The sequence below is a fragment of the Stegodyphus dumicola genome, chromosome 8 (assembly GCF_044657685.1).
Source record: "Stegodyphus dumicola isolate Sdum_Otavi_A_Nest chromosome 8, ASM4465768v1".
NCBI lineage: Eukaryota > Metazoa > Arthropoda > Arachnida > Araneae > Eresidae > Stegodyphus > Stegodyphus dumicola.
In genome coordinates, this window is record NC_140775.1 from 127,030,987 (window position 1) to 127,052,350 (window position 21,364).

Genomic DNA, 21,364 nt, shown 5'->3' on the forward strand with positions numbered 1-21,364 from the left:
AAGAATCTGGAAAACTTATACTCAGTCAAGAAAACTATATAACTAAAATCTTAAAAAACTTTGAAATGGATGAATGTAAACCTATCAAGACTCCAGGAATATTGGGTGAAAATCTTGATGACATAGCATCTTCACCACCTGTGCCGAAGACAAAATATCAAGAAGCATTAGGTTCATTGATGTACTTAGCAACAGGCACAATGCCAGACTTAGCTTTTGCAGTAAATAATTTGTCAAGATATAATCAAGATCCCAGAGAGAAACACTAGAAAGCTGTAAAGAGGATATTTAGATATATTAAAGGAACACAAAATACTTGTTTAGTGTATACTTCAGATAATGGGAAATTAAATGCTACATCAGATGCAAGTTGGTGTACCACTGAAGATGGAAAATCATTTGGAGGTTTTTTTCATTAAATTAGGCAAAAATTTCCTAAATTGGAAGTGCAACAAACAAAGAATAGTTGCTCTATCTACAATGGAAGCTGAACTTTTAGCATTCTGCGAATGTGCATGTGAAGTTAAATGGTACATCTTTTTACTTGAAGAATTGGGTCAAGATGATCTAATTGACAAACCAATAGGAATTAAAACAGACTGTCAAGCATTAATAGATTGGATTAAAAAACCAAAACAAAGTAGCAGTTCAAGGCACATTAATAGAAAATATTTCTTTGTTAAGGATGAATATGAAATGAATCAAATCATTCCTCAGTTTGTGTGTTCACAAAATCAAGAAGCGGATAGTTTAACAAAGTATCTACCTAGGGTGAAATTAAAAGATGAACTATTAAAGTATGGACATGACTGACTGATTAAAATTATATCTTTAAATACAAATAAGGGGGGAATGGATAGTATTTGTTTATAAAGCATAATTTTAAGTTTTAATATTTTGGCAACATTGATATGAAATTGTAAAAAGAATGAGTTAAAAATGTATCTGGAAGAGAGAGTTTTTTATTATGATGGTTTGGTAGAATGTGGTAAGATTTCTTATGTCTGATTTTCTTTAATAAAGTTTTCTTTTTGTATATTGCCATAATGTATTTTTGTTAGAAGTGGATGATTCTTTTGAGAATGTTATATATATGCCAATCTTAAATAACCAACATAAAGTAAACAAATACATATTAAGCTTTTTTTTTGTAAATTTTGATACCCTTTAGATCATAATTGATCTTTATTTCATAAGTTACGGTTTCATATTTTTAATTGTATAATTTCTGCTTGCCATCTTATCAGATTTAAATTGATGATCTATAATCGGGAAAAACTCCTAATCCGGAGTCGCTGAGGTCCCAACGAGCCCAGGTTACGGACTTTGTACTGTACTTGAATTTTATTACTTCTGTTTTATATTCTATTTGCTTCAGTTTAATACTTCTTTAGCACTATTTAGGCCATTTTACAAAAAATAGTCATCTTCCATTGTCCTCTATCATTCATTCCTCTTATAAAATCTTGAGAAATGATTGATGGTATATTAAGACAGGAAAAATATCATAAATGAAACAGCCACTACTGTAATTAGATATGTGTCTTGCTGTTATAATGAAAGAACTACTTTGTGAACAATGCAAAAGTTATAGTATGCAGGATACAAAACTGATTCATTCTTAATGACTTTTGGCAATAGATTACAATTTTACCTAGTAATCAGACATTTTTTTTACTACAGAATGCCTTACCAATAGCTCATCTAGATAACACACATATTTTTTGTTCATTCGCTAGCAGCAGCATTTTCAGTAATTATTTTGATTAAATTATCTGTTTTCTTTTCCCATTCCTTTTATAAGAATCTGTTAATCTGGTCATTTCATTTTCTTAAAAAATCTTATATAAATTCAAGATATATTTCTGATGTTGTCAATAATCATTCAGAAAGACTAAGTTTAGATAATCACAGCTGGACTCGCATGAAAATTCTTCACTCTCTATGTGTAGTCCATCTGATTTATTTTATGTTACTTACCTGCTTCCTATTTTAAAAATGCTGCAGCTGAATGAAACTGTCAGAATTAAAAACTGTGACAAATAAGTTTTCATGTGATTCAATAGAAGCCTACATATAAGAATAATAATTTAATAAATTAATTAGAAATTCCAACATTAACACTTTTCATACACCTCACATACAATGTTGGGTTAAAAAAAATTCTCATTTTTTTCACATCATTCAGCTGTTCAGTGATTTGCAGAAAAAAGGAAGGGGAGGAAAAAAAAAAAAAAAAAAAACTTTCAACATAATGTGCAATATTACCCCTCATTCCTCGCAAGGAGCAAATACATTTTTACTATTTGACTTAAATCATTCAAATTACCATAATATATTAAGATGCAGACTGCAAAGGGTTAAACATTGGTCATTAGGTTATTTGGAAACAGGAGATGTGAAAAATGAGCAATGCCCTTGCTGGGAATCGAAACTGGACCTCTCAAATCCATCCTGAATTTGCTATCATACCACGAAGGCATGCAGAAAGGAGGGAGAAAATACCTTACCTACTCCTTTTAAAGGGCGACTGGGGATTAGGAGACCCAATCGCCAAATCCTGGTGGTGAGAAATCATCATTCACCACCTTTTTAGTTCGGATGCCGCTGTAGAGTCATTAAGATTTTTTTGATACAGAAGACGTGAAAAATGTTCAATGCCCTCGCAGGACTCAAACTCTGGACCTCTCGATACCTGTGTGCTACTGTTATACCATGAAGGAATGCAGAAAGGGGGAGAAAATACCTTATAAGGTAGCGTGAAAATGATTTCTCTGTACTAAAGTATTCAATATGTAACATTAGAAACATCTTTTATTAATTATATAATGCTGCAAATATTTATAAATATCATTAAACATATTATAAATTATACAAATCACATGTACTATGAATTGCATCAATTAGATATTAAAAATAAAAATATATTTCTTCAAATCTAAGATGCATTATTTTTTCCCTATACAGATGTTATTAAAAACGGAATGCACCTTAGATCCTTTAATTATATAAATAATAATTATTATGAAAAACAATTAACTTTTCTCATACTGCTGTTCATCAACTAAACAGATAAAAATATTTTAGTAATTAATTCCTTTTATTTTCTTATCATCTAGATAAACCTTCCTCCCTATTAATGGGATTAAAATTAAAGAAATACAGAAATAAAAAGTGTTCACATTGTTTTTAAATAGCTCATGTTATTAAAAACTATATTCACTTTGCAAGAATTATGCTACTCTAAATAGCAGCATTGCTAAAATGCAGCAGTTCCTGCAGATTACAAAGATGTTATATCTTGTGCAGAATGGGAACACTTAGGCCATCTAATGAACCATGAATGCTAATTGCTTCCTGTATGTTTCCAAATTTAATTTTCAATTCTGAATGATTAAATAATAAGATGCATTAATCAGAAACTAATAAAATTATGAATACCTTTCTAATGATGCAATGTATATCAGGTTTCACTGCATAGATAAAGGAAAAAAGAGGACTATTACTGCAGAAATAATACATATGACGACATGGATTCCACAAAGCGAATGAAAAAATTCAATTCAATCTTTTGATCTGCACTTTTAAACCTGAATTGAAAATGAATTGTTTAGCCTTATTTTAAAAATAATTTCTTTTAAACAGTAGTATTAAATTATGTAATATAAAAAGACTGTTAACAGCAAAAAACTAAACTTATTGCCTGAAAGCAAAAAAAGGGAAAAATTACAGTTTTCATGAGGTATCAAATCTGTAGACAAAGTAAATATAAAATATTGTTATTTCCTTGCTCTATGCTTAACACAACTGCCATTTAGTTTTAAACTTATACAGACTTTTAACTGCAGAAATCTTCAAAATTTGTCCTGCAAAATAAATACAGTCAAAAGTCGTTAATTTGGACACCCATAATCCGGACCTTAAAGCGTCGCGTTGACGCATGCGCGCAAGACCTTTACGGCTGCGAATATGCGTGTGCAGATAATACGTTGACGCATGCGCATTTAATGTATAATGGACGGTATAAGCTAAGCTAAAATTATCTAATTCAGTTAATGTTGCAGATTGCGTTGTTCCTTAATCTTTGAATTGGATCCGGCTTAATATTTTTTGCAGACTGTTAGAGCAATTTTATAAAAGTAAGCTTGAACTTTTGATTATGTCAAATAGAATTTCCGATATATATTTACCGATATGTAAAGGATCTACAAAGCGAAAGCTTTCTTTCTCTAACCATTCCGAAATGTTTATCAATTTCACGCTGCTCGAGGGGGGGGGGACGCCGCGGCACGCAATGATTTGGAAGTTCATCTGTTAGCACTATCCTTATCTTCAGGGCAGATGTTTTTATTTTATTTGGCTCATAATTCCTTACTAAATGTAGTATTTCATCTCGATGTACTCCATCTTTGATATGATTTAAATAAAATTCCTCGGCGTTATAATTCGCTTCCAATAGTGAATAAAGTGACACAGAGGTTATTGAAAACGAAAAAATTTCGATTGAAAAATTAGTCGGTACTCTCGACACAGCAATTACAGGACTTGAACAGCGGAACTTTGTAACTGAAGAAGAAATGATGTCTGTTTATAGAATTAAAGAGAAAGTATTATCACATAAAACGAAGCAACTTAAACAAATTACATTGAAAGAAATGTTTAATAAAGTAAACAAATAAATATTAAGCCTTTTTTTTTTTGTAAATTTTGATACCCTTTAGATCATAATTGTTCTTTATTTCATAAATTACAGTTTCATATTTTTAATTGTATAATTTCTGCATGCCATCTTACCAGATTTAAACGGATGATCTATAATCCGGAATCGCCGAAGTCCCGATGAGTCCGGATTAATGACTTTTGACTGAACATATTATGCTGATTCTCGTTGCTTTAACTTCTCCAATAATCATTATTTGGCATGTCATTTTAACTTAAAAAAAAAAAAAAACTAGAGTATTCAAGGAAATCAATTGATTTCAATAGTTGCATACTTACTATATTGAAAAATACAAATACCAAATAAATTAAGATCACAACATCAATAAGGAAGAATTCTTTATTAGAGAGAAATATTTCAATTTTATTTCCATTACTGCTATGGAAAATGAAACAAAGACATGGAACAGCAGTCCTTTTGAACTTATTAGCAGTTTATTCTAAAATACAATCTCCAGAACAAAGTTCCAAATATTGTAATAATACCATGAACTTTCCTCACAACTACTATAAGTGCTAAGAGGTCTGAGGAAAGTTTTATAAATAAAAATCATTCAATTAAGAACTCTGTTCTGTCTAAATAAAGTACCTGGTGCAATGAAGTAGACCTCTACAATGTCATCAATGGTTTCATAAACAGAAAAACAAACAAAGCATTAACATGATTTTAAAATGTTGTGATTAAAATTTTACTTCAAAAATTTTAGAGTTTTAATTTATTTCCCTATATGCCATTTTTACTATTTCTTTGTTTACTAACAGGTGCAGTAAATTCAGGTACTGTCCTACTCACAGATCGCCTATAGCAAGCATTTAAACCTCTTGCTACGCCCCGTTGATTTTTCAAAATAACAAACTCCAAGTTATATCTAATTAATATTTTATACAAAGAACTAATATGCTCCCACTTATTCATCGTTATTAGTATTAGATGAGTGACATTTTAACTAAATGATAAAATATCTAACCCATTTTCAAGTCTTCCGCACAAAAAATAAAAAAAAAATTATTATCTACCCAAAAGGGCCTTTATATATGAAATGCTATACAGACTAAATACTTGTTTTATTTTGTGAAAATTAGTTCAAAATAATCATTTTTTAATTGACTATTATCAAATTTAAAAACTTCTTGCTTTGAAAATAACAATTTAAATATTTCTTGCTATAGAAATTCTAACAAATTCAGAAAATTTTTAGCTAAATCTCAAGTTGTACACATCTACATATATATCAGCACCATAAATTTAAAATTTACTTGAGCCACATTTACGTATGTAAGAATGCTAAAGCATCAAAATAAATAGAAATGATACAAATATGGTAATTATTGCTGCATAATATTATACATTAACATACATTGCTATTTCATTTAGAAAATTCCATCAATCTTTATCAGAATACATGGAAAAGGCAAAATGCAATTAAAGTAAATTTCTATTTGATTTTTAATTTTCATAATAAATATACAATGCTTTAGAAGAAATAGAGAGCCATTTCAACATAAAATGCAGTTTTCTTTCTTTTTTAACAAAATTAGAGTCCCAAATCGAACAAGACTTGTTTACACTTTGAATAGAATTTATGTTTACACTCAGGAGTAAGATTTATTTTCACTGTAACAATAAACTAAATTATCTCAAAAATTCCTGAATCTAAACAGCGGTTCCTAAACTTCAGTGACACATGGGGATTTGAGATTCAAAGAATTTGTGAGAGATTTTCCAAATTAAATTTCGTTTGTTGTTTCATTTCATTTTGAAAAATATAATAAACATAACCATAACTGTTAATGATAAGGAAACCATCAAAGTATGCATCACATCAAAGTGCCCAGGAACTCAAAATTTGAGAACTAATGGTCTAAATTACCTTATCAAGTCAATCTTTTGAACTTTATTAGCTCTCCTATAGGGGTAGGATTATTGTAAACTATAATTTCTGCATGTATTGATGTAAAAACATGAAATCACCTTAATTCATTATAGGATACTGGGAGGGGAAATTAAATGGTATTGCAGTACTTAAAAAAAAAAAAAAAAAAAATTTAGGGATGGCATGTAAGAAAGAATGCATTTCTACATTTCATTATTGGGAATATAGAAACTCATTAAAGTACAAAGGATTAAACTACAATGGTAAGCTTTTTGATCATAGAACTTACACTAAAAACTTCATGAATAATATATTTTTATTATCAGAGTTTACAAACTAATTTTAAGAAAATTTTCACTTCCTTTTGCGTCATTTTTCTCAACACTTTAAAAATATGTTTTTCATTTTAAACTACACATTTATTCAAATATTTAGATTTCAATGGTTTTCAAGCATACTTTAATTTAAACATCTAGCGTGAATGAATCCTAAAATGATTCAAAACATTTACAAGTTAGTGTTAGAATGCTTTTAATTATGAAAGATGATGCTATGAAAAAAGGTCTGGGGGGGGGGAGATTATATAATTACTCTATTTTTTGAAAACATTATGTGATTTTTTTATCATACATTAAAAAAGAACCTCTCCCAAAAGGGGTAAAAGAAATATTTCAAAACAGTATCACAGGCAGCCCAAAGTAAGTAAAATGAATGCACAGATATCAACATTTGAAAAATTATACAGCTGTTTCAAAATCAGAAAAAATTCATAAATAACAAAATGAAAATAAAAAGAACAATACCATCTGTTCCACAAAAAAGAAAGAGCAGCCAACATAACTGATTGAAGAGTTGCTTCTAGATTTTATGAGAACATGAGAAGTATTAGTTAAGATACTATTAACAAATTATCTTTTAAATGGTGCGTTATTCAAGCCAAAACGTTCATTTCATTGATGAATTAAATTTATCAGAAGTTCTTTTCTTTATATAGACATGTATGTGTGTGTGTGAGTATATATATATTATATCTATACACACAACACATTCACAAATGTTCTCACCTAGCCTGATTTCTGCAATTAATGACCATAGACATAAATATATGTTTTGATTAAAAAAAAAAAAAATCTGTAAAATTTATCAAATGTAATTTTTTATACAATGCCTCTATTTATATTCAGGAAAATTTATGCTCCTCATAAAAAATAATATACAAAAAAATTTGACAGACAACAAAAATTGACCCTATTTCATTTTAAAGTTGAAGATCATATTCAGGAAACACACAAACTGAAAAGCAGAATGCTTGCATGTATGTAACTAAAAATAAAATATTAATTTAGAAAAAGGTTTCCGGTAGATTAAGTGAGCATTTCTATACAGATTGTCAAGAAAAATATTGATCAATATAATTTTTTTCAAAATGGAGATTTTATTCAGTCTTATAACATTTCTATTCTAGATAAAACTGACAGACTTTGTCACTGGCACATAGCTAACTGGTAATATTATTTGCATAAACTAAAAGTGTATTTGAAAACTTATAAATTACTTCTGTAAAATAAAGAATGTTACATGCTAGTAAATCGTAAAACAATACCAGTGAATGTCATTAAAGGGGAAAATGGACCTTGAATAATTCTGATAAATTAATCAGAATTATTCAAGGTCCATTTACTAAATTAAGTAACTGAAGCAAGTTGAAAATATTAGATATTGAAATTTTTCAAATTAAATACCTTGGCCAATTTTTATTATATGGGAGTCACTGTTTTTTATTTCTTATAGTAAGCACAAATTTTCATAAATATACATATAAGGACATAGAAATGATGTAAAAAATTACATTTTGTAATTTTTATGTTTAAAAATGTAAAATCGTGAATATCTGCATAATTTAAAACATTTCATAATTGGCAGTATCGAATGGTTGCAAAAATAAATCATCATACATTTAATGGTTATAATCATACATCGAATGGTTGCAAAAATAAAGGTCAGGTAGGAACATTTGTGGATATGTATGTGTGTGTTTATTTAGATACACTAACACACATAACTGCACAATAAAAGGAGGGAAAATCCCATTTCAAGCTATTCCACATTATATACATATATATATTTTTAGTTTACCTGACTATTTACAAAAGTTGTTGCCTTATTTACTTTCTTTCCCTTTTTTTCATTCTGTGATGGTAGTAACACAGTTCATATGCTTGATCTGTCATTTGCAAGAAGGTTAGAATAAAAGGAGGGAAGGTTGAACTCAAACTAGTGAATCCTGGCGGCCATGTTACTACAGTTGCTGTGACTTGTGCAAGGAAGTCTGCCATTGCAACATTTTTTTTTTTCTTTTTGAAGCATGCCATCTTGTGTTGCATATGGATGCACAAATCAATTTTCAAAAAAGATTCCTGGGATTACTTTTCCCGCACAAGTAATGATTTTTTTTAATGTAATTTGATAAACATGTTGAAAAATATCACAATGTCATTTAAGCATAAATATGCTGGAAAGCATTCTTTTCAAATGTGAAAAAAAGGACTTAATAATAATAATCAAAATATGTTTAATACATTTTAATGTTTCTGTTTATAGCTGGTATCTTTTTTTCTTTATCATACAATGATATATGCTAGGATTTAAAATGTAAAATTTGAGCATCTTAGGTAATTTGTTTTATAATTTTCATGAAAAGTAAGAAATCAGTCATTACTATCTTTATGACTTGTAAAGGTGTTACATAAAACTTTTCTTTCTGCATTAATTATTATTCATTTTTATGAACTGTTATGAATATAATTTGTGCAACTGATCAAGATAAGCTGTTCTGTTGTTAAAAAATGTATGCATAAACTTAAAAATTTCTGGGCAGCATAGCAATCAAAAGTAAGTAAAATATTTACACAATTGAACATGTGGAAAGACATATCCAAAAAATTTTTGTAATTCAGCTTAATTCAAGGCAATTTCTTTGAGATTCATAAAGATGAAACATGCATAAACTGAAATCATTAAATTCACATAAATCTGTTTTATTTTATTAATATTTATTTTCTTGTTGTTATAAGGTTCTTGGTTTTGAAAAGGATCTATTAAAAAAAAAAAAAAAAAAAAAAAAAAAAAGCAACCTCTTAAGATAATTATCTGCTAAACATGTGAATTTCTGTTTTAGCATATTACAACATAAAGCTGAAGTATTTAAAAATAATAATATACTAAAATAAAATAACTGTTTTTCCTATCTCTTAAACTTTGTATGATTTGTATATGAAATGATTCTTTAATAAAGTATAATATTGTGAATAAATCAGAAATATCACTTCTTAAATGAAAATTTGAAAAGTACACCCAACAGTTTGCTAATAAAACCTACATAAATCCTTGAAATATGCAGAAACATCATTTTGAAAGGCTTTACTATTATATACACATGCATTCAGATTTCGAATTATTTCTTAATAATTTTCTGTACATAGTAAATTACGAACATCATCTTTATTACTTAAAAACAAAAATTTAAGAATAGCCGAAGCATTTCATATCATAAACTTAACATATTTTTACTGGAAAATACATGCATGCATGGAACAACTTAGAAACACGTATGTTTCAATACAATGTATTGACAGAACTAAAATGGATGCCACTTGTTAGGTATGGTTTCATTCACCGATAGTGGAGGAAATTGTGAACCCTCCCTCTTCCTATTCTAACCTCCTTGGTCATTTGATGTTCACAATGGCATTTAAATATACCAACTGTCCTTCTTACATAAGTGCTTGTAGCACTAATCTTTAGATCCAGAAATATTTTGTACCCCAGTTTATTATTTTGAAACAGCTCTATAATTATTTTTGTTTTTATTTTAAGATTTATTTGTGCATCAGCATTTTTTGGCATATATGATTTTTTACATAAATGATTTAAGTAAAAAAAAAGGACAAATGCACAATTTTCTTATAAACAATGAAATACAGAGAAACCTCTCAGAATAACCATTCCCTCATGCTGATCACCTTTGAAAATTAGTACTTCTGAGAATACAAATAACAGTGTAAAGTGCTACCAATGGTCTCTAATAATCTCTAAGAAGACTACTTAAATAAAAGACCAAAATTAACTGTAACCATAGATGGTTGTTTTCAAGAAGTTCCACTGTAATCCAAAATTCCTCAGAATGAATCCCAAGATAAATACATTTTAAATTGCTATGCAATTTTTTGTTCCTATATTTGATAGTGCATTTAGTCATATTTACTTTTGGTTGTTTTATGTCCGATACTAGCATAAATAAATATACTAATTAATCAGGAGTTCAAGTTATTGAGACATTTGGCACTATGGTATTTCATGTGAGGTAAGTTATTACATCACTTTTCGTTTCTAAATACTGCACTTGTAGACCAGAATCAACTTCTTAAAAATTTTTGGAAGGATTTTTTTTAATGTAAATGTTTAGTAGAAAATTTAATAATGACAGTAAAATTCATATAAAATTTTTTTTAATAGAAATGCTATAAATTTGTTGAGGCAAAAACCTATATTATAAAATATAGTATTTAAATACAAAATTAGTTATTCTTCAACAAGTGTTCCTCTAATTTCTCCTTCTGCTATTTGCTGGAAAAAAAAAAGAAGATATAAATTTTAGACTTCAGTAAGCATATTCAAAATCAAACTGCACACAAAAATTAATTAGGATTTTAAAGAGAATTTTAATTCCAAATACACAATAATTATAATAAATTTTTTGGGACCCTTTTTTTTATAACCCTCCCCATTATTAAAAGAACTTACAGCTTGAAGAGCGTTTTTGGTTTCTTCTTCCATTCGACGTATATCAGCCATTGTCAAGCCATACCACTGATCTATCCAACAGAATACTTCTCGATGAAATTTCAGGAAAAGCCTTTGTTCTGTCTGGGAATATAAAACCATTATTTTAAACAAAGATTTCATCGTATAAATAATCCGTTTTCATCGTATAAAATAATTATACGATGAAAACGGATTTTGAAGAATAGCTTGCATTCTTTAAATAGTCTTTCATAAATTATATATGTTAAATTAATAAGCACTACAATTTAAAGTGATATATGTTAAATTAATAAGCACTACTTCATTTATACACACTCAAAAAATGTTTTTTCTTTTAACTTAATAAAAACTTTCTTGAAAGCTAGTAGGCATAAATACTTTTCTGATAAGAAAACAAACAGATTATACTTATATACAGAATATCACTGGTTAATATCAACATTAAAGTGCACGGCAGTTTAATTACAACTGGCAATATGGTAACAGCATGGTTATTCAAAATCTTTTTGCAATTAATTATACATAATTTAACACTAATAGAGAAGTTCTGTTCTATGTTCCGGATTAATATTTCATACTCAACACATTAAATAGTTAAAGTAACTCACTACAGCAAGCAAAGATTTTAGTTCACCATCATGCTTGCCAACCTATGACACTCAAAAATCAGATTTTTCACAATGTTAAAAGACTTTTTAAATGTTAAAATTATAGTTTTTAATAATGAATTAACTTTCAATAGTTATTAATTCTTAAATGCAAGCAACACAAAAATACCTTACACATAAAAAACATTTTTATTACTTGCATCGTTTAAACACACACACACACACAAAAAAAAAAAAAAAAAAAAAAAGGACACTTTAAGCAATTTTCATACAAATGTTATGAATGGTGGCAGATTTTGCTTACGGTAAGAAAGAAACTTCATAATTTTGTTCATAGCAATTGCCACGTAGGCCTGCTTTCGCTAATAAAAGTTTTTCTAATGTATCATCACTAATATTAGATCTAAATTTAGTACAGCACTGACTAATTTCTTTTTAATTTGTATTTATGTGAAACTTTAACATTTTATGGATATAAGTCTCTCCCCCCCAATCCAAGAAATAGGTACATACATAAAAAGGACATTACAATATGAGGTGTTGTCTTTACTACAGCTCTATAATGAAAGCTGAAGATAGGAGAAGGGAAAAAAACCACCAAGTGCTGGCAAGAAAGCTTTGTACTTATCTGCAAAGTGAGGCGAAAGCTACCACTCTTTTCTGAATGTTTACAGAATTTCTAAGTGAAGAAGCAAGAGGGCTATGAGGCAACAAATTCTTAGAGCAAAATAATATCAACAGTTGACATTACAATTTCATTCAAATGGATGCTTTTTTAAGATGCATAATTAAACGGAGTAACACTAATTAGCTCAGATTCCTTATTCGGCTTTCAACGAGGAGTCTGAGCATTTCCTCAGCATAACATATATCAAGAAATATATAGAGATCTGTTAAATCCAATTTTTTGTAAAAAATGTGTTTAAAGTTGAGCTATGGAACTGAAATGATAAGTAAACAAACAGACAAAAAATTATTTTTTTCCTTAATTAACAAAAGGGAAGAAACAGTCTACTTTACAATGTGTCATCAGATTATATTACAAATTTCATACTTAATTTACATTGACTTCATATTATTATTTCCTAAAGGAAATTTAAAAATTTTTGGTGGCAGAATTTCATTCATTTAAAGCATTAGTTAATTTTTAGACTGTGGCATGAATTAGAAAAATTAATAAAGAATTTACATTTTTTTAATATCCTTTTCTGTCAAATAAAAATTTTTCAATGCATCTGTAAGTAGTTTTCATGTTTCCAAAAATAAGAATGTAACCGGGCATGGCTAGCTTCTGCCTCATTGACTGGAAAAGCTTGCATATCAGCCTTTTTAAAGCCCGACTACTAGGATCACGCTTTTCCAATTTGTGACTTCACATTCTTTGGAGGGCATCTCCATGTATCCTAATCTCCTTCGGTATAAAATCCTTTCATCAGTTACATCATGATGAAGGCTAAAAGATAGAGAAGATTTCACTGTACACCTTAAAGGATTCATCACATGCAAATTTTCCCACAATAATGATTAGAATTATTTGTTTCTTTTTTGGTGAAATTCCCCTTCCCAAAAATATTTCTTACAGTATTTTTAAGATTTAAAATTACAAGTTTTAAGCCATGATATTCTTGATGGTTTAAAACTCCTGATTATACAAGAAATCATTTAGAACTGTACATTACCATAAACTTAAGGTTTAAAACCTTTGGCTGAGATTTAACTATGGTGCTTTTGATTTTACTTCAGTTATGAAATTTACAATCTTAAATTGCTATGACTGTAAACAGCACACATTTTATACATTACGGACGAGGGAAAGTAATAGAATACAAAGACAGAGTTTAGAAAATACAATGTAAATGTGCTTCCTAATTGATAAAGCAGAGAATACTTCTACTTTGCCATCTATAATGACAGACAATTCCCTATTTCTTTCAAATGCTTTTAAAATAATTATACGATGAAAACGGATTTTGAAGAATAGCTTGCATTCTTTAAATAGTCTTTCATAAATTATATATGTTAAATTAATAAACACTACAATTTAAAGTGATATATGTTAAATTAATAAGCACTACTTCATTTATACACACTCAAAAAATGTTTTTTCTTTTAACTTAATAAAAACTTTCTTGAAAGCTAGTAGGCATAAATACTTTTCTTATAAGAAAACAAACAGATTATACTTATATACAGAATATCACTGGTTAATATCAACACTAAAAGTGAAGTAAATCTGAGCTTTATTTATACGTTGAAGAAATCTACACATATAATTTCAAAGGATCTGGATTCTCATTCAAATGAAAATAAAAATTTGGCATTTTTTTTTGGCATAAAATTTGGCACCATTAATTAAATATCCTAATTAATATTCAGCTAGTTAAATTTTAAATTTTGATTTTTTTGAATTTAAATCTTAGATAGCATGAAGAAATTTATACATTAAAATATCTTACAAGTGACTATTTTTTATGACCTTGTAGAGACATTAGCTATTTTTTAAACTGGAGACATGAGAAATAAGCAGTGCCATTGCCAGGACTCGAACCTGCTCCAAGTGTGCTACTGTCACACCACAAAGGCATGCAGAAAAAGAGGGAGAAATTACCATATATACTCTCCCTTTTAAAGGGCAACTGAGACCGATTTGCTAAATCCTGGTGGTGACGAACTATTGTCCATCACCCTTTAGTTCAGGTGCCACTGTAGATGACCTTATTGTTTTTTTTGTGAAGTAGGTGATGAGAGAAATAAGCAATGCCCTCACAGAAAATCGAACCTGGACCTCTCGAATATACATTGAGTGTGCTAACCGTTACACCATGAAGGCATGCAAAAAGGAGGGAGAAAATACCTTATAACCTAATGCAATAAAAGTGTGTTCTTACCTGAAAGCAATGCTTTTAAACAGAAATTTTTGCTAATACATTTCAAGCTTACATATTTATATAACCATTGTTATTTCATATTCCTTTAATAACTTTAATAGCATGAGAATTTCTACACGAACTCACAATTTAAAATAACATAATACAATGAAATTTAAATTAAAATGTAATTTTCTTTTCATACATTTAAAATCAAATGGAATACTTAAAATGAACAAATAAAAGGAAACAGCTTTAAAAATGTAATGTGAAAACCCACTAAATAAAAAATAAAACTTCACTTACAGATTGGATAAATGATTCTACTTTAGTTTGTAAACCAAACCATTTGAATTCTACTGTGACTAATTTATAAGCGCACATTACAGGATTGACAGTTTCCTGGAAAAAAGAAGATAATTATTCACATTTAAAACTAATAAAATACTTTTATTTTAACATTTAATATTCAATCTTGTATGATATCAGAAAAATAAGCATCTTACATCTGCAATATGCCATTAAGAATGTAGCTGCATTCTCAGAATTCATTTTCTGAATACATGCTCCAGTGGTAGCAAAATTTGGACTTTCAACAAAAATGTTAAAAAGCTACACACAACATGCAGTAAAAAGACTGATATACTGCTACTGAATACAGAAGAGGAAAACATACTGAAACAGAACTGAATTCTACACATGTTGCTTCAAAGTACACATAATATCCTAAAAACTTTACCATGCAGACTCAAAGGCTACAAATTAAAAAAAAGCTCTTAATGAAGTAAAAACTAACAGCAATAATTACTGAATTTAAATAGCTGCTAGATCTTAATGAAATAACTTCCTTATACAGGATTATAGTAAAGGAGGCCTATTTCAAGGTCTCATTTTCTTCTACAACAGGAGAAAGCTTCACATGCTTTCAAGCTACTGCCAATTTCACAATATGCCAAATGCAAAATTATTATATTTTTAGAACCGTAACAGCTATTTAGTATATGTATACAGACAGATAAATTTTGTACACAAGAATTTAGTATAACAATCAAACGTACTGATTACAAAAGATAGCTTTCTCAAAAATCAAGCATAAATCATTCCATAGCACCATAATAAAAATACAATCTATATAATGTAATACACATTCTAATATTTAGAAGTATTAATCCTCTGAAATGCAACAGTGTAGAGTCTTTTAATGAAGCGTTTTCCAAAGTGTGGTACGCATGCCTTCAAGAGTACGGTAAGAGTTTGGTGGGGATATGCACTGCACCGTGTTTAACTGCATCCAATTCTACGTGCTTATGAGTCAAGACAGTCTTGCTAGGCGTAAGATGGTGCAGTGTGACACAGCGGGAATATACCACACTTTGTTACAGAGACAACTTAATTAACAGTTAGTGGCTTCTCCAGGCACCTGTGTAATTTTATCTTTTACAAAATTTTTCTTATAGGAAATGTTTGTTATGTGCTTTCCCACTGATTTTGATTATTTTTATAAAATATCATTTTTACCCCTAACATAGGTTATGGATCGTTGGTTGAAATCTGGAACTACTCCAAAAGAAAGTAATAATTATAGTAACAATTAAATAACAGGAAATAATTAAATTAAATCAACTTAAATTCTCAAAGAACCTATTAAGAAAAAAGCAAGGAAAACTCCCAAGTACGACAAAGAATATCTTAAATTTGGGTTCTCATGGACTAGAGATGAAAATAAGCCTATTCCACTTTGCATCATTTGTTTTGAAACTCTAACAAGCGAAAGCATGAAACCATCCAACTTTAAGTGCCATATTGAGACCAACCATAATCAGTACAAAGATAAACCCATAGATTTTTTTGAAAATGAACTTAAGGCTTTAAATCAGTCTTGAAAAGTAATGCGGGGTTTAACAGGAGATGACAATCGAAGAGTAGTAGAAACTTTGCATCATGTGTCACTTTTAACTGCAAAATGTAGTGCAGCGGAAACCACTGGCAAAATTTTAATTCCGCCTGCAGCCAAGATAATGACAGAAGTACTGATAGGAGCGAAACAAACTTTTGACCGTGTTTCCTTCTCAAATAATACAGTTCATCGACGAATCATTGATATGCCTAATCACGTGAAATAGATGTTATTATCGGATATTTCTCAGACATTATGCATTGCAAGTCAATGAGTCCACTGATATTGCAAATTTTGCAAATCTTATGGTGTTTGTTAGATACGAAAAAAATCAAAGAATTCATGATTACTTGTTATTTTGCCAGCCTTTATTAGGTCACATAACAGAAGATATCTTTAACATTATGAATAAATTTATGAAAGAGAAAAAATGGAATAGATGTGTTGGAATAAGCAGAGATGGAGCAAAAAGTACGAGTAGAATTAATAAAGGACTCGTTGCAAGAATTCAGAATGTTGCCCCAAATGTCATATCCACACACTGTTGCATACACAGAGAGGCTTTGGCAATATGTAATATGCAAGCTGATCTACAGTAAGTTCTAGATGAAAGCATGAAAATCGTTAACTATATTAAAAACTGTCCTTTGAATGCATGATGTTTTTCGCAAATACGTGAAGAACAGATGTAGTCGTACCCAGCTTCTTTTTCACACTGATGTTTGTTGGCTATCTCGAGGAAAACTTCTAAATCAATTGTGTGAACTTAGATATTTTCTTAATGATAGATTTTAGTTGAGAAATTGTTTACATGACTGAAAATGGCTTTGTAAACTAGCATACTTAGAAAATATATTATCTGTTTCAAATGGCTTCAGCTTATCGTTACAATGCAAAGAAATTTTAGTGCTTCATGTTCAAGATAAAGTGAATGCTGCCATCGCAAAACTTAATTTATGGCAAAAGAGAGTTGGTAATGGAGAAGTAGACTCATTTCCTTCTCTTCACGAGTTTATAACAAGTTTGACTATTAAAATTCATGTTGATACTCTGAAATACATAACACAGCATTTGAAGAGTTTGGAAGTGGGCTTGAAAAATTATTTTCCTGATTTAAACAAAAATATTTAATAGATAAGATATCCGTTTAACATTAACATAACATCCTTGCAAGAAGATTTGTCGCATGCGGAAGAAGAGCAATTGTTGGAATTGGCTTCAGACGTATTCTTGAAAAATAAACATAAGTAGTGTACTTTAACAATCATACCAGTTACAAATGCAACACGTCCATCCAGTTTAAAAAAAAAAAAGTTCTGAAATACACCTCGCATTTTTTATTTTCATATTTATGTGAAGTTGCCTTTTCAGCATTTGTAGATATTAAATCGGGGAAAAAAAAAAAAAAAAAAAAAAAAAAAAAGAACAGACTATTGGATGTGGAACCGCATCTCGGATTAAAATTAACAACCAGGAAACAAATTATAACAATCTGTCATCTCAGCACAAATAATTTCATCAATCCAAATAAATGTTATTTATAATATAACTTTTATTCTTAATTTACTAGTGAAGTACCCGATGCCAGTTAAGTTAGATTGAGAGTAATGTAACAACAGAGAGAACGATACCACTCAAATCCTTTTCTAATAACGATGCAAAAAATAGATTCCTAATTGTACATTTTTCAGTCTGATATAATATGAAACCAACATAAAAAATTTTGATTGGAAAAAAACTATCTCTCATTATATCAGCAAAAATGGCATGCAATTTTTAATGATTTTTGACTTTCTGATCACATGGTCGTAAAAGCTCAAGTTCACCTACATTCAACTTTAGTCAATTAAATGTTTTGATTGTTATTAAAATACATCTATTTTTTTGACGAGATGCACTCAGCGTTATGAAAATCATAGAAAGGGTACACGTATGTCAAAAGTTTAAGAAACACTGTTTCAATGAAATGTTTAAGGTCTTTCAAAGATTGCACTGATACTTTTTCAAGGCCACACAAGATCTTTAAACTTGTAAGCCATCATTATATAGAACCAATCTGCTCAAAGAATGGTCAACACAGAAATAAAGGTCACAGATCCAGTTCTCAGGAATCTTCTACTAGTCTGCCATAAAATTATTCTCTTGCAGCTAAGTTAACACATTCAACTAGCAATCAGATGATTCAGGATTTTATTTCCTGCATGAGCACAATTAATTTTTACATTTTCTGCTATGAAAATATGTAACAGTTTACAGTGGTCCCCACACTAAAATACAGTTCCATAGTTCAATTCAATAACAATGCATGGTTGATTTTTCATGTTTCCTATCCCAGAAATTATAGTGACCAATTTGATTTCTTGCTGTGCTCTTGATAGGGTATTAATAATCTTCATTCTGCTCTTCAATTGGATGATATATAAGTGGAATTACTTTCTGTTTCCAAATTATCTCTTTATTTTGTTTTCGGGTTATTAATCATACCATACAGTAAACAGAGGAATGGGGAGGGGGATTCAGGGGACAGTGGATGGACAATTTATTTTGTTTTGCCACAATTTAAACCAATGTGCTTGAATTGCAGTGAGGTTTCACTGGTTTATCAAGGTATGCAAATTAACTTTTGCAGCGGATTTTCTAAGGGAAACTAGCTGGCATTCACATTTATAGTGGGTAAAACCATGAAAAGGTCCATGCAGCCAGTCTTTACTTGTTGAATGTAAAAAAATTGCCTTATCTTCAATTCGAGACCATCCTGCATAATTATTAAGTCAAATTTTCAATAATGTTATTAACTATGAAACAGACCTTTATAATCCATATTTTCACTAAATAGTTAAAACAAAATATTTTTTACCAATAGATGCACTTGACTGAACAACGTCAGCAAGAAATAAATAAGCACAGTATCACCAAAAAGAAGTATCTAAAGATGATTTGCCAGCAGAAAAAGGAATTATTTTCTATCCAAGACCATCCTGCATAATTATTAAGTGAACTCAAATCTGTAGTCATGATGTTAACCATAAAAAAGTTCTGTGTTAAATACACTGCTGGCCACCGTAAATGCAACACCCTGAAGGAAGCATGCAAATAACATGCATTAGTGGAGGTGAGATATGCGAAAGATTAGAATTTCAGTGCAGATGCTCATCACACGCGCCTGTGACGCCACTTTAAAGCTCTATTTAAGGCTTGGAGTTTTCGATGATTTCAAGTTTGGAAATTGTGCTTTTCTTGTTGTTTAAAAAAAAAAGATCAATTATGCCTTGTAATAAACAGCGATCATTTGATCAAGTATCCAAGTTTGACAGAGGAAGGATAGTGGCCTACCAAGAGTGTGGATTATCTTTCAGGGAAATCGGTAATCGTGTTGGACGAAACCAAACAAATGTAATGCTGATATGTGACCAATGGATGCAGGAAGGTACGACGGACCGACGTGTTCGATCGCATTCACCTCAGTGCACCACTTCACGTGATGACAGGAACATTGTGCACATGGCAGTGATGGATCGTTCAGTCACATCACAAATCATAGCACAGCACATTCAGTCTGTAGCACATCATCCAGTGTCTGCGCGTACCATTCGACGCCGTTTACAGCAGTGGTCTGCCTGCAAGACATCCATTGCTTTGTCTACCTTTGACGCAGAACCACAGATGTCTCCACTACCATTAGTTCCATGAAAGAAGGATGTGGACGGCAGAATGGAATAAAACTGTTTTTACTGATGAGTCATGCTTCTGTCTGCAACACCACGATGGTCGGATTCAAGTTTGGAGACATCATGGAGAGAGGATGCTGAATAACTGCATTATGCACCGCTACACTGGTCCTGAACTGGGTATTATGGTATGGGCCATCTTACGAGATTTAAACTGATGACCTGTAATCCGGAAAATCGATAACCCGGAATTGTCGAAGTCCCGACGAGTTCGGATTAACGACTTTTGACTGTATTTTGTATTCACCTTTCCGTTTTTATATGACACTGCTTGCCTTCAAAGGTTTACCAACCTGTTTACTGGGAGTGCAAAGAGTCTGCAGTGTTAGATGTGTGTCCTTATTCTGTTACACTGTGTATGCATGGTAGGAGAGCTTCCTATCAGATGTCAAAAAGCAGACATTTGATTTGTACCAAGCCTTGAAAAATTTCAGTTTTTCCCCTAAAGATCTCAAAATTAACATGCAATAAACATAACCAAATATCGAATATTAAATGGTTTATTGACATTAATCCTGGTTATAACATTATATGCAAGATTAATTGATGAATCAAACATATGTATATATTAAATTCTAAGACAATTACTATTCTAAATTAAATAAAATGATATGTCAAATAATTCATTTCAAACTTACCCTCCAATTACCTGTTAATGGACCTCTGCCAGTCTTCTCACTCTTGAACTTACTAGGATCTTCGGTTTCTTTATAATCCTTTCAAGAGAAAAGGATGTTTGATTCTTTTTAATTTACAAAGGTTAATTAGAAGCTTAACTAATAATGTAAACAGATGATAACATATATTTTATTGAAGGTTTTATTCATATACTGTATTTTCATTAAAA

At 30.0% G+C, this 21,364-nt stretch overlaps 1 protein-coding gene across 1 annotated transcript in view; it reads right to left on the reverse strand.

Annotated features, from left to right (window-relative positions):
- Positions 1–11,084: 11,084 nt before the first annotated feature.
- LOC118181687 (phosphatidylinositol transfer protein alpha isoform-like) overlaps positions 11,085–21,364 on the reverse strand; it is a 67,726-nt gene continuing 57,446 nt past the window's right edge. Inside the window, exons 8-11 of the mRNA XM_085822391.1 lie at positions 21,156–21,233; positions 15,199–15,294; positions 11,397–11,519; positions 11,085–11,219 (exon numbers count right to left, since the gene is read on the reverse strand). Of these exons, the coding sequence (XP_085678517.1) occupies positions 11,175–11,219; positions 11,397–11,519; positions 15,199–15,294; positions 21,156–21,233 (342 nt within the window). The 3' untranslated portion in view covers positions 11,085–11,174. The remainder of the gene's footprint in view (positions 11,220–11,396; positions 11,520–15,198; positions 15,295–21,155; positions 21,234–21,364) is intronic.